This window comes from Tauraco erythrolophus, chromosome 26 (assembly GCF_009769465.1).
Source record: "Tauraco erythrolophus isolate bTauEry1 chromosome 26, bTauEry1.pri, whole genome shotgun sequence".
Classification (NCBI taxonomy): domain Eukaryota; kingdom Metazoa; phylum Chordata; class Aves; order Musophagiformes; family Musophagidae; genus Tauraco; species Tauraco erythrolophus.
The window spans coordinates 2,422,822-2,436,985 of NC_141490.1; the positions used below are offsets into that span (position 1 = coordinate 2,422,822).

Here is a 14,164-nt window from a genome sequence, read left to right on the forward strand (position 1 = left end):
GCCCGCCCGCCCGCCTGCCGCCCAGCCCGGCCCGCTGCCCAGCCCCAGCCCCGCGGAGGGATGGGGAGCAGACCCCGGCTGGGGACCCGCGGGGACAGCGTCCAGCCCGGGTCCCGGCGCTGAGGACCGGCCGGCTGTCGCCGAGCCGCTCCCTGCCCGGCCGGGGCGCCCGGCGCCGTCCCACAGCCGCTGCCGCGGACATCGCCCCTTTGTCTGCGGAGGAGGGAGAGGCGGAGGGCGCTGCGGCGGAGGCACGGCCGGGCGCTGGGCGCAGAGCGGCGGCGGGGCACGGCCGCTGCCGGCGGCGAGAGGAGGCGCCGCGCCCGCAGCCTGCCAGGTGAGCCTGCGGGGAGAGCCTGCGGGCGCCCCTTCCCCGGAGGACCCCCCTCTCCTGCCCGGGGCAGGGATCGTGCGGGGCTTGGAGGTGGAGGGGGGTCGGTGGGGAGCCGGGGTGAAAGAAGAACGTCCTCAGCAAAGCTGCCTTCCCCACCCCGCGCCTCGGGGATGGGCTAAGCCGGGGAGAGCGGTTTGGGGGATTTAGCGCTCCTTGTAACGCCCAGCCGAAGGAGTCAAGGTGAGCCCGAGGGCGCTTGGTGCCCCCGAGCCCCCCGTTCCTGCTGCCCCGCGCCCTGGGGCTGCGTGCCGCGGCGGAGCCGCTGTGCCAGGCGTGTCCCAGACCTGGCGGCTGCCCGGAAGGGGATCCGAGCGATGGGATCCCGCAGCCCCCGCTCCCACCTCTTCTTCCCCAGGGCTGGGGCTGGCGTTCTTCCAGCCCTGAAAGGGATCTGCCTGCATCGGGGAGAGGGCTGGGAAGATGTCGGCGCAGCACCTCACGAGGCCGGCTTCCCCTTTCAGGGGATTGTGCGTGTGCATTGCAGCGGTAGCGAGGAGCTGCCTGCAGCCTGCACCTCAGCACAATGTAGGTTAGCGAAGCATTAGGGACCCCAGCCTTGGAGGCGAGATGAATGCTGGGCCCAGCCTGCTCAGGCACAGCTCAGGCTCCTTTTGCCAGAGCTGTGGGGATCCCCAACCCCCTCCCAGTCTTTGGTACCGCAGTGGGACCTGGGGTTAGCGTGCTCCCCACCCTGCTTGGCTTGACATCTCCCCCAGCACCGCAGAGAGTCCTCAAGCCAAGCGGCGACACAAGGAGTTCGGCCGTGCTGCAGCTGGCTGTGGGGAGGACTGCGGGCAGAAGACACTGCCCAGCAGGAGGGCGTTTGGGCAGGTGTGTGTATTAGGGTCATGCAATGGCACCAGTTGAGTACTGGCCTGGTCTCTGAGGCTGTGCTGGTAAGAGCCAGGAAGGTGAAATGAGCTGAGTGAGGCAGAGAAGGACTGGCACTAGCAGAGCCCCCTCCCTGTTCTATCAAGGCTGTCCTAGAAAGCCCATGGGGACCCCGGACACTAGCCGAGGGTCGAATCTAGCCAGGACTGCTCTGCCCCAGGCGCCTGGGTGAGGCACGGCATGCCTTGTCTGAGAAACTGGCTCAAACAGTCTGCTTGCTTGAGACCCCATACCTGTGTGCCCCAAGCCCTGGCCAGGCCAGGCAAGGGTAGTTCCTGGAGAGCCCTTAGAGGCATCCAGGCACAGCCGGGTGTCCTTTGCTGAGGGCAGAACATCAGCTCTCCCACCTCCTATGCTGTGCCCGCCATGGCAGACAGGAGCGGGGCAGGGTGCCCAGCAGCAGCGAGGCCGGGGGAGCTGAACAGCCTGCCAGCTTTGCTACCAGAGCTGGACCCAGCTGCAGGAGGTGTGTGAATTATTGACTGTGGAGCTGATCAGCTGCTCCTTGCCGTGAGCCCCTCGGTGCAGGCTCAGCTGCCTGGGCCAGGTCTGTTCTTCCATCCAGCTGTGGGTGCCAGACTGCAGCTGGGCAATGTATAATAGAGTGGAGGGAGGCAGTGAGACCTGGAGCCTGCAGAAGAGAGTATGAGAGGACTTGCTATGGGCTAGTCCCTGGCCCTGAAAAAGGGGCCCACTGCGAGTCGATCCCTATGTGTTTCCCACAGAGCAGCAGGATGGCAGAGAAGGGTATGGATCCCACGTGTGTCTCCATTGCCTTGGAGGACACGGTGTGCCACACCAGCCCCCCAGATGCCCCGCTCCTCACCACTCACTTGAAGAAGGTGGAAAACCACATCACAGAGGCCCAGAGGTTTTCCCACCTCCCAAAGCGCTCGGCTGTCAACATTGAGTTCATCGACCTGTCCTACTCTGTTCGTGAAGGCTCCTGGTGGAGGAAGAGAGGTAGGAGGTGCTGGCTGGGGAAGGGCAGGGGAGGGAACCTGCAGGGCTATCGCACCCCTCTCCCGTTCTGTATGCCTTGATCTCACCCAGGTCCCCAGCATCTCCCTCTGTGTTGATTCATCATTTCTCTGCCAATTCCTGCTCCAGGCAGCCCCAGCCTCTGCAAGCACAGAGTGCCTCAGCTCTCTGCCTGCCAGCGGGAGCTTGTCTCAGTGCATAGCAGCAGGGCTGCACACAGGGAGCCACAGCGGGAGACTGGGGAGCCTCTCGCCCTGTGCTCACCCTGCGGCTGTGGGGGCTGGCTGGGTGGTTGGGCTGGCTGGCCCTGTGGTTTGTCTGAGCACCAGGTGCTGCTTGCAGCCATGCTGTGGCCGGCTGTCCTTGCTAGGCATCCGTGGGTGGAGGGCAAGTTTGTGTCTCGCAGCAGTTTATGCATGCCTTTGCTGTGCAACTCTGGAGGGAAGTAGATAACATCCCAGGGAAGTCTCTGGCTAGGGCTGCATAAAGAAGATGGCGCAGATTCCTTGGTTTAGGGGCAGCCAGGACGGATGAGTTTCCCCAGCACTGTTGTTTGGGGTACGCTGGCTGTGTATGACATGCCAACAGCAGGAGACCCCAAGGGGTGTCCCAGCTCAGAGCCTAGCAAAGAGGATATTTGTGGTTTGCAGGGGATTTCCTCTCCACTGGCTCACTGTGCCACTGAGGCTGTGATCCCCTTTCCTGAGTGTGAATCTCACTGAGAGCTCAGGGAGGAGAGAGGGGAGGCAGATGGCAGCTGGTGGGTGGTAGTCTGCTTTAATTAGCTCTCTCAGTTAATGGGATGCCAATCAGGCAGCCCCATGAGATGGAGGGGGAGCTGATCTGCAGAAGCTGAAGGCAGGCAGGGATGAGCAGGGGCCCTGGGGTGAGCAGACCGAGGGGACAGGGCTGCCCAGTGGAGTGCCCTGCCAGCCAGGAGCGCCGGATGAGGCCTCTGGCCCCGTCCTCAACCAGGCTCTGCAGCTAGGGAAACTGAGGCACTGAAAGACAGTGGAATCAGCCCTGACATCCTGATATCCTCAGGATGAGGTCTGCCTGTTATCTGGGATGCTGAGGAAGCATCCCAGGCAGAGCCATGGCACAACCATGGGTTCCCCAGGGCAGAGCGTGCTGTATTATCCAGGAGTCCTGGGGATCAGCTGCTTGCCAGCGTGCCAGTGCCCTGCAGGGAGGGAAGGAGAAAGGCTCGGGCAGCTGGACTGGATAGGAGCATGCCGAGGGATGCTGAGATCCCAGAGTGGCAGCAGGAGGGACTTTTCTCCCGCCAGGGACAGGCACAGGTGGAGGAGCTGGCAGGGAGCTGCTGGTGCCTTTGGCCACAGCCCCCATATGCAGCCGGGCTGCCCCGCTCTGCTGAAGCAGGAGGTTACTGGCAGTCAATGAACGCAAGTAACCGTTGCGCAAGCTGCAGTGGCGCCGACGTGAGCAGCATGTGCGGTGCCGGAGCGTGTGCGCGGTGGTGGGATGCGCTGGGGGGGCTGCCAGCCATGGTCGCTCTGCTGTCGTCATGCACAGCCACCCTGCCCTCCCCTCCCGGCCCTTGCTGCCCCTCTGCCAGTGGTACCCATTCCTGGGTGTAGGGCATCTGACTCTGAGGGGTGCAGAGGAGGAACTGGCAGTTTGCTGTGCCGGATCCCCTGTCCTGGGTATGGAAAAGCCAGAGGGGCTGCCCCTCTAGTATGGTACTAGGACCATGAGCTGGTCTGGCCCTGGGGCTTGCCCCAGCCTGTGGGCAGGGGATGGATGTGTTGCCCTCGCCCAGCAGCTGCCACTATGGGGTGTATTTCCAGCAGGAAGATGCTCAGACTTGGTCCATGGTTCAGTATGGTCCTTGCACCCTGTATACCATTGCTCTCCTGCCAGGGCTGTGTTTTGGGAGCAGCTCCTGAGAGCCTGAGGCTGTGCCTGTTCCCTACTCCCGACACATCATGTTCCTTCTGCCAGAAAATGCTAATCTGCTGCTTTTAAAGCAGAGATAATTCCAGGTCTGATTAGCAGTGGCTGCTGCAGGGTGTCACAGCATGAATGCCAATGAAGGCAACAGCCGGGTATCCAGCGAGCTTGGGGACTCTGCCATGCTACCCTGCTTCTTGTTGCCCCTCTCTGCTGGCTGTAGGGACCGAGACCTGACGACATGCCCAGGACCAATGTCACAGCCTGGTAATTTTCCTCAGCAGCTACACGCCCTGACCCAGGGATTTCCATGATCTTTGCCATGACTCAGGGCATGTGCCTCTTTGGTGCTGGAAATCAGTGGGGTAAGCCAAGAACCAGGGTCAGGGATCATGCTGGAAATGACAGCTGCTGTTTCTATAGCTCTGGGGATGCTGATGAAGACAGACACGCAAGCACACCCAGCCCCTGGCATGACGCATGGAGGTCCTGAGGTCCCCCAGGTGCTGGGATGGCATTGCAGTTCCTATAGTTCTGCTGCTCTGGAAAGCTGAACCCATGTTGCTGTCTTCTTCCAGGGTACAAGACTCTCCTCAAATGCCTGTCGGGGAAGTTCTGCCAGCGGGAGCTCATTGGGATCATGGGGCCCTCAGGTGCCGGAAAGTCTACACTCATGAACATCCTGGCAGGCTACAGGTGAGGCTAGGGGGAAGCCAATGGGTCTGAGGTTGCAGGGCTGGGAGACCTGTGCTACATCCCACACACACCTCTTTCCCGCAGGGAGACTGGCATGAAGGGCCAGATCCTGGTGAACGGCCAGGCACGGGACCTGCGTACCTTCCGCAAGATGTCCTGCTACATCATGCAGGATGACATGCTCCTGCCACACCTCACCGTGCTGGAGGCTATGATGGTGAGTGATGCGAGAGCCAGGCAGCCTGCTGGGCTCTGTGGGGCATCCTGTGGACTGTGTCCTCGGGCACTGTGCCCACACTGACATCAGGCATTTCCAAGGGCTCTGGGACATGGGAACAAAATCCTGCTGTTCTTGCTCCCTTCATCCTGAGCCACCGCTCCCAGCCCTCGAGTGGGCAGGGATGAGGCCATGGTGCAGCCGATTCTGTTCCCTACATCTGACAGTTGTGTCTCCCTGCCTGTCCTCTCCCTGCAGGTCTCTGCTAACCTGAAGCTGAGTGAGAAGCAGGAGGTGAAGAAGGAGCTGGTAAGTGCAGAGGAAGGTGGGCCCAGGCCCCCTTATCTCTCCCCAAGACGGGGACAGCAGGGAAGGGAGGGTCCCAAGAGGACCAGGGGATGCTGAGGGGCTGTCAATGATGGAGATCTGAAGGGAGGTGGCAGGGATGGGGTGAGGGCCCATGGCAGCCTGTGGTGAATGAGGCTGTCTCACAGGTGAATGAGATCCTGACGGCCCTGGGGCTGCTGGAGTGCTCCTACACCCGCACCATCTCGCTGTCAGGGGGCCAGCGCAAGCGCCTGGCCATCGCCCTGGAGCTGGTGAACAACCCTCCGGTCATGTTCTTCGATGAGCCCACCAGGTGAGGCCGCAGGGGCCGGGATTCCCTAGCACTGCCTGCCCAGCTGGTCTTTCCCTGCTGAGGGACACCAGGGCAGCGGGCATCCTCTGGAGCACAGCAGGGCTGCGAGACCTGAGGGTGGGGTGTGACTGTGCCCACCAGGGCTCCAAGAGGGCTGAGACATGAAAAGGCTGGGGCTGCAAAAGGATGCTCTTCTCCATCGATCTGGGAGGAGGGTGCCCACAAGGGGAGGCAAGTGGGGGCGTCTTTAGGATGTACTTCTTCTGCTCTCAACTCTCCTCTTCTCACTCTGCTGTCTCTTTCTCCTCCGCCCTGTCCTGCGTGGCCACAGCGGTCTGGACAGTGCCTCCTGCTTCCAGGTGGTTTCCCTGATGCGGTCCCTGGCTCAGGGTGGGCGCACCATCATCTGCACCATCCACCAGCCCAGCGCCAAGCTCTTTGAGATGTTTGACAAGGTTTGGGCTGGGCTAGGACAGAGGGTTCTTCAGGGGTGCAGGGTCCCTCTGGCTCCAAGACCCAGGAGAGAGGCCATGGGAGGGATGGGCTGCAGGCATTTGACCTAGGGCTTGTGTGGCACACAGCCCTGATGGCTGGGGTCTGGCAAGGGTGCCATGTGTCACCCTAGGATGGGGAGGTGGGTAGGAGCAGGCGACAGTGCCCTTGGCTGCTCTGCACCTGGTAGAGTGCCAGAGCATATCTGGCTTTTTCTTGCAGCTGTACATCCTGAGCCAGGGCCAGTGCATCTTCAAAGGCATCGTGACCAACCTCATCCCCTACCTGAAGGGTCTTGGCCTCCACTGCCCCACATACCATAACCCTGCTGACTTCAGTGAGTGTCCCTGCCCCAGCTGGGGCCGTGGTGGGGAGCAGAGGGTGGCAAGGTCCAAACCCAGTGCCTGAGCCCTAGGGGCTGCCCGCGCTCCCCCAAGTTGCCCAGGGAGCAGGGCTACCCGTGCCTTTCCTGTTAGGTGCTGGCTGGGCAGTGCTGCCACACAGTGCAGCATTGCAGGGTGGAGGTTGTGCCGGGCTCCCACCCCCCTGCCCCATGGGCTGTCATCTGGACAGGCCAAGCAAAGTGATGGCAAGGGCTGGCTCAGTGCCTCTCAGGAGTCCTGTTCTCCTTCACAGTTATCGAGGTGGCCTCAGGAGAGTACGGAGACCTCAACCCTGTCCTGTTCCGTGCCGTCCAGAATGGTATGTGCACCATGGCTGAGAAGAAGAGCAGCCCCGACAAGGCAGATCCGTCATGCCCAGCACACTGTGTGACGGTGAGTGGAGATGAGAGGAGCCTCCTGCAGTGACGGGCAGGGGCAGGTAATGGGGTGCCCACCTAGGGACACCTCAGTCCCCTCTGCGCCACAGCTCATGGATGTCCTGTGATGCCTAGAGCCTCTTGGACACAGTGGGGAGCATGGGGGTGTTCAGCCAGCTGCTGCCTGTCTTGAGCAACAGCTCTGTGCTTGCAGCTGGCAGTGCCTGTTCTTGCCAGGGGTGCTCACAAGGGGCACCCTGGGAGCGTTTGGGTGCCATCCTAGTAGGGAGCCCCTGTTGTGAACTTGACCCATGTCCCTGACTTGTCCATGGTCTTGCAGGATGTGGACCACATCGAGAGCCACACATTTGCCACCAGCACTTCAACCCAGTTCTGCATCCTCTTCAAGAGAACCTTTATCTGCATCCTAAGGGACACGGTGAGGGCAGGGGAGGCTGGATAGGGCTGAGGGGATGCGGCCTGTCGGTCACTGTGGGCAGGCAGACAGGAGTTGAATGAGGGCTGGAGTGGGGCTCACCCTTGAGCAGGCAGGCTATCCTCTGCTCCCCTGGGATGCTCATGGGATGCAGCTCTGCCTTGCTGAGCCCCTGTACCCTCTCTGCCTGCAGGTGCTGACCCACCTGCGGTTCATGTCCCACATCTGCATCGGGGTGCTGATCGGGCTGCTCTACCTGCACATTGGCAACGATGCAGGCAAAGTCTTCAACAACACTGGCTTTCTCTTCTTCTCCATGCTCTTCCTCATGTTTGCCGCGCTGATGCCCACCATCCTCACCTGTAAGGAGCTCCTTCCCCCAACATCCGTTCGCTGCTTCCAGCCTTTGGGGCAGAGGGCAGTGCTCCAGCTGTGCGGGAGTGTGTCTGCTGGGTGGTGTATGGTGGAGCCAGATGAATTGGGCAAAAGAGGAGAAAAGAGAGGAGAGGAAAAAGAGTTCAAACAAAGAAGAGGGAGAAAACTTCTGTTTGGGTATATTGCGGTTTTGCCCATTATTTAATGTTCGGCCATAATGTACTTATTGGCTGAAAGCAGAGTGCTGGATTTTTTTTTTTTTTTTTTTGCTGGGGAAATGTCTGTAAAGCTGCGTTTTCAGCTGCTTCGCCTCTCTTCGTTTGCCTAAAAACCCTCAGCCAAGCTGACTTTTCCATGCAGAAAGTTCCCACATCGGTCACTTTCCCTGGTGAAGGTTTGAGCACCCACTCATGACGCAGCCAGCAGGCTGCCTGGTGCTCTGTGCTGGGACAGCATCACCTCTGCCTGCACTGGGGCAGGTGGGAGTAGGGGCTGGAGCAGCCCAGGCCAGGGCACTGCTGGCTGCTAACTCCATGTTTCCATGCAGTCCCCCAGGAGATGTCCGTGTTCCTGCGAGAGCACTTGAACTACTGGTACAGCTTGAAAGCCTATTATCTGGCAAAGACCATGGCAGACGTGCCCTTCCAGGTGAGCTTTCGACTGGGCTGAAGTGTGGCCCCAAGGCTGATGCGCCTTCCTTGGCGAAACTAATTGCTTGGCTACCTTGATACCCCGAGCTGGCCTTTGAGGGGTTCCCTGTGGCCCTCCATCCCTCAGGGAGAGCCCGTGCGGTGAGGATGGCCATGGGTCTAGCAGAGCAGTCTCTTTGCTTGCCTCTCTCCAGGTGATCTGCCCCATTGCGTACTGCAGCATCGTGTACTGGATGACGGGCCAGCCACCCGAAGCCACGCGCTTCCTCCTCTTCTCTGCCCTGGCCACTGCCACAGCCCTGGTGGCCCAGTCCCTTGGGCTTCTTATCGGAGCGGCTTCCACTTCCCTACAGGTCAGATGGGGCTCTGGCGTTGCCTATTATGTAGAGACGGGTGGAGAGTTGCAGAGGGTCCCATGACAAGGAGTGGTGGAGGAAGTGTTACCCATAGGCAGGCGTGAGTGCCATAGGTGGTGCGCCTGGGGCAGGGACGTGACACACAGTGGCCTCTGCTCCCCAGGTGGCCACCTTTGTGGGACCTGTCACTGCCATCCCTGTCTTGCTCTTCTCGGGCTTCTTCGTCAGCTTCAAGACCATCCCCACCTACCTGCAGTGGAGCTCCTATGTCTCCTATGTCAGGTGGGATCCCACACCCTGGTCAGAAGCTCCCTGCCCTGGGCTTCCATGGGCTGGGGAGAGAATGAGGCCGTCTGGGGCACATGGTGACTCTCGTGGTTTGCTCTGCCCTAGATATGGCTTCGAGGGCGTCATTCTTACCATCTATGCTATGGAGCGCGAGGACCTGGAGTGCCTCGAGGACTTCTGCCCTTTCCAAAAACCCATCAAGATCTTGCAGGAGCTGGATGTGGAGGAAGCCAAGCTCTACCTGGACTTCCTCATCCTGGGCATCTTCTTCATCATCCTGCGGCTCCTGGCTTACCTGGTCCTCAGGTATAAAGTCAAGTCAGAAAGATAAGCAGCCATGGGGCCCTGGTGCCATTCCTGGGCCTGGCCTGTTGTGAGAGACAATCTGCTGATGGACACAGTGCTCCTGGCAGGCCATGAACCATGGCGGAGGTGTTGGTAGGTGCCAGCCAGGCCTGGCTCAGTCGAGAAGGGTTTTGAGACATCTCGGAACTGTTTTAACCTTTCCACACACTCTTCATTGCAAAAGTTTTGTACAGCCCTGGCATGTGCCATCCTCCTCCCCCGGACTGCCGAACCCTGTGGAGCTTGGGTCCCCTCTTGTCACCCCTGCTCAGCGCTGCCCTTCTCTGCCAAACACACTGGGATACTGGGGACAGTCCCACGGAGTCGGCTGTCTGCTGAGCGAGGCCAAGAGGAGCCGGCTGCTCTGGACAGGAGGGAAGCAGCACCCTGGGGCTGCCTGAGCCCGGGGCTGAAGCCAGGAGGAGACACCTGCAGAGCATGGATCGCTAGCACAGCACATAGCCCAGTTGCTCGCCCTGGCCAGCAGCATGTGTGTCAGTGCTAAGAGGAGCCCAAAGATGCAGTAGGCCAAGTTGCACAAGGCTTTAGTGTTTCCTGTCGCTGTAGCCACAGAAATTGCTGCATCCCCTTTTTCTTTCTGCATAAATCCTCCTCTTTCTTTTTTTTTTTCTTTTCTTTTCTTTCTTTTTTTATAAACCCTGCTGCTTCCCAGTCTGCATGGAGGGGAAATGGAGCCAGCAGGCAGAGAAGGACTTGGGGCTCTGTCTTACACTTCTGGTCAGATGCCATCCTCAGAGATGGGATCTTCAGACCTGGGGATGTGGCAAGGTCTGTGGGAATGGGACAGTATTCTGAGACCTTAGGGAGTCTCACGTTCAGTCCCTGTTGTCTTTGGGGTCTGACCCAAGAGGATAAAATCAACCAACATGGAGAGAAGTGACTGGTTCCTTCGAGTGCTGCATGGAGTGGGGAGGATTTAGATTCCCACACCCTGCTGGTACCAGGCAGCTGGAAAGCAGGGCTGGGCTCAGCTGTGCCATGGCTGGAGGCTCTACTGCAGAAGAAGAGCTGGTCCAAGCCCTTCCCTTGCACCATCTCACTCCTCACTCCTCTTCCCCTGCACAACTGTGGCTGTCTCAGCAGAACAGCGAGGATGAGCCTCGCTTAGCACCAACTGTGCAAGGAGGGGATGTCAGCCCCAGGGACGCCCGGCCTTATCACAGTGCAAACCTCCCAGGGTAACACTGTGCAGAAGGAGGTCCCAGCAGTGCCAGAACTGGAAAGCAGGTGAGATCTTGGAGCGTTTTTTTTCGCATTGGGCGACCCTGACACTGGGAAGGGCTTTGCACTTCGTGACTGGTATGAGGAAAAGTTCCCTTTTGGCAAGTGTCTCTGGTGGCTCCTCCAAAGTCACCTGCATCTCCAAACCCCTTGCAGCGGGAAGGTGTTTTGGCACCTCACTGGATCTCCAAAGGAACAGACCTGAGACCAAAGCTGGTGGGGCATCTGCACATGCTGCTGTGCTGGGAGCACAGCATGCTGCTTAGCCACGTAGCACAGGCCTGTCTTTGTGGATGTGTGCTGGCACTGGTGCCATGGGGCTGCACTGGTCACCCACGCGCATGGGAACCCACTGCTTTTTACTGAGCATGGACATGGGGTAGGCAACTGCCCCATCCTGGCGTGCTGGCCCCTGGTTCAAGCACAGCCTGTGAGACGCTGCTGCCGGCGTGCTCTGAGCAGCAGGGGATTGCAGGGCAAATGCCAGATTTCAGCAAAATCCATGAGACTGTTCTTTGCTTTCACTGGCTCGTGTTGGGACTGCTCCACGCAGCAGGGTCTGTCTGAGCTGCAGGTGGACGGCAGACGTGTGGTAGCACTGATGTTGGGCACTCAGCAAGGTCGGGTTTCCCCTGCCTGGACAGCATTGCTGCGAGGAGCTTGTAGCCATGGAGCTCTCCTGCACAGAGGGCCTGGCAGGAGGACATGCCCTGATGCCCTTTCCATGCTGAGCATTGGCGTCTTCCCCAGGGGCTCTTATGTGACTAACTGCTGTCCCTCACAAAATTCCCCTCCACTCCTGGCTCCTCCTTCACTGAGAGCCTTGTGCCATGCTCTGCAATGAAACTGTGCCAGCATGGGGGGCTGCAGTCTCCTGGACATGAGGCTGCCAACCGCAGCTGCAGGGGCACGGTTCATTGGGGAATGGTCCCCACATCTGCTCTGTCACCAGGTGGAAGGGTGGGCAGGGAGCCAGGAGGACAGTGGCGCTGCAGGCTGTCACCCTTCTTCATCTTGCTGTCTGTGGGGCTGATGGGACCAGCACCCCACTTGGGTCCTGCTCCTGGGCTGTGGCTAGTTAAGCCTTGCCCAGTGCAGGGTGTGCACTGGGTGGAGGGTTTTCCCCTGGATGGATACCAAGTTGGCAGGAGGTGCCACTGGTGCAGCTTTGCACAGCTCCTGCCTGCTCCCTGCACACCACTGCACTGCTGTCCCCAGCGCTGTGTCCTGCTGCTGCCTGCACTCAGCACATGGCACCTCCTGGGACACCCCTGTGCCATGGCAGCCAGCACCACCACCACTCCCAGAGGGACCAGGATGAGACGGACCAGCAATAGCCCGAGTGTGGAGCAGAGGAGGCTACCAGCAGGCACCTATGACTGCCACTGCCCATGTCCCCCATGCACAGGGATGCTGTGACAGAAGCCTTCGCTGGCCAGCCTCTGCTGCTTGCAGAGAAACCCCATGGGACAGGCTGCCCAAGCTCGGCACAGCTAGAGGGAGACTGCCGGGGCAGGCAGCTCCACTGGTTGCTGGTTGGACCAGCCTGCTTGGGACTGGGCAGTTGGCAGCACGCCCAGGATCTCCGGTACAGTTCAGCACAGCCAGGGCCTCCTTCGCTGGTGAGTCCATGGGTTGCAGTTCTGGCTGACCGGGTACGCAGCCACTGCGGGGCAGAGGGCCAGAATGAGCTCTGGAGAAGGAGGACGGCTCTGTTGCCGAGCTGGGTAAGGGCACTGGGGAGTGGAGGTTGTGGGGCAGACACCCCTCATCCCCAGGGTAGCAGGAGGCCTGGGGTGCCCCAGAGAAGGGCACTGGCACTTCCATCGGGGCCAGCAAGTGGATGTGTTGGTACAAAGGGGCCATGATGAGTGAGGGATATGGGCACCCTGTGGCACGGAAGGCCTTGATCTGGCAGACCCTGTTCCAGGCAAAGGCACCCTTGCTGGTGCCTAAGGAGTGAACTGAGCTGAGGTGCAAGAACGGGGCCATCCATTGCCCCTTCCCTCTCAGCAAGGACAATCTCAGAGATGGTGGAAAGCACAGAGAAATGCAAAGGGACCATGCACATTTGTGCTGAGGCCCACAGGCTGGTGTGGCTGGGCTGAGCACTCGGGATTTATTGCCTTTCTGCTGCCTGGGTGGCCTCCTGCCCCACAGGAGCAGGGCGAGAAGGGTTGTCTCTGCCTTGGCATGGCAGAAGGACGAGATGCAGCCACCCTGCCCTGGGGGTTCTTTAGTGGAGCGAGGCTGGGCTGCTCCAGCCCACTGACTAGCAGACATCTCTCCAGGACAGTCTCTCCAGAGTCATATAGGCACTGACCTGGGTGCAGGACCCCTTGGTGATAACACTGGTCATTTTGTGGTGTAGGGCCAGGGGTGCCCAAGCTGCGTCTTGCCTTGCCCTGAGTGTGTGGGCAGCGCCTACTTGCTGGGCTGGCACGAAACGGCAAGGATGCACTTTATCAGAGCAGGGGAGCTGGGCCCTATAGGAATCTGACCAGGGAGCGTGTCAGGATAATCATGAGGAGCGTGATGGAGGAGAGCAGGCTTCTTCCCCAACACCTCCTCTCCCCTCCTGCCCCTGCCTTCCCTTGCAATGCACTTTGAATGGATGAGGATGTGGTTCAGGCCATGGCTTGAGCTCCCTGGGAGCACCGGTTGAACCTCAACCTATCTAAAACTGCTTCAGCCCGTTAGGCTGGTGCTAGGGTTTGCTGGAGGGGAGACTGGGCTAGCACAGGGAGGGGATGGGACTTCTCCCAGGGTTTCACCTCTCCCTCAAATCAGGCAATAAAACAGTGTTTCATTCTCACTCTGTGTGGACACCATTTATCCTGTCCCTCTGCTATGGGAGCTCCTCGTGCCATGGGCGCTCCTCATGCCATGGGCAGCCTGTGGCTGCCTCAGATCTCTTCGTGCATCCCTGCCATGCTGGAACATGTGGTTTTCCAGCCTTCACTGTGTCCACATGTGCAGAGGAGGTTGTATAGTGGGCTGCACGTGTGATACAGGGCAGGGGTGGACCATGCAGAGAAGTCCAGCTGTTGAAACCCGTGCTCCCACGTGACCGGAGGTGAGCTGCTTTTTTCCTAGGACTGTTTGCCAAAATAAGATGCAGATAACATCAACTCAAAGGCCGAGGGAGTCTGCTCTCACAGCAGAAGGTATGCTGTGGTAGCTGTGTGTAGGTGGCGTTTGCCTGGGTCCTTATGCCTTGCTGGGGGGACGCTGCAAAGCAGGGCCAGGGCACCGCTGCCCACAGCTGCAGCCTGGCAGGAACCAGGCAGGGTGGAGGTGAAGCCCGTGGGTTCCGGGGGCAGCACAGGGCTGCTGGCTCTCCAGGTTGTGCCACACATGCAGGTAAGTGCCCTACAGGGACAGGATGCTGGGGTCCCAGCTTGCTGCTGATGCTCACCAGTGTCCGGAGAGCCCCAAGAGCTGTTGAGCAGACAGAGATGATGTGACTTATTTCAGTCTTTCTGAG

The 14,164-nt window shown here is 59.9% G+C and overlaps 1 protein-coding gene across 1 annotated transcript; it reads left to right on the top strand.

Annotated features, from left to right (window-relative positions):
• Window positions 1–2,019: 2,019 nt before the first annotated feature.
• Window positions 2,020–9,421, top strand: ABCG4 (ATP binding cassette subfamily G member 4). Its single transcript, XM_009981303.2, has 14 exons — window positions 2,020–2,248; window positions 4,759–4,876; window positions 4,961–5,093; window positions 5,352–5,402; window positions 5,588–5,733; window positions 6,065–6,188; window positions 6,448–6,562; window positions 6,862–7,001; window positions 7,326–7,424; window positions 7,615–7,783; window positions 8,344–8,444; window positions 8,641–8,799; window positions 8,966–9,084; window positions 9,196–9,421. Exons 1-14 carry the CDS (start codon window positions 2,020–2,022, stop codon window positions 9,419–9,421), a joined length of 1,929 nt encoding a protein of 642 aa, XP_009979605.2.
• Window positions 9,422–14,164: the final 4,743 nt, after the last annotated feature.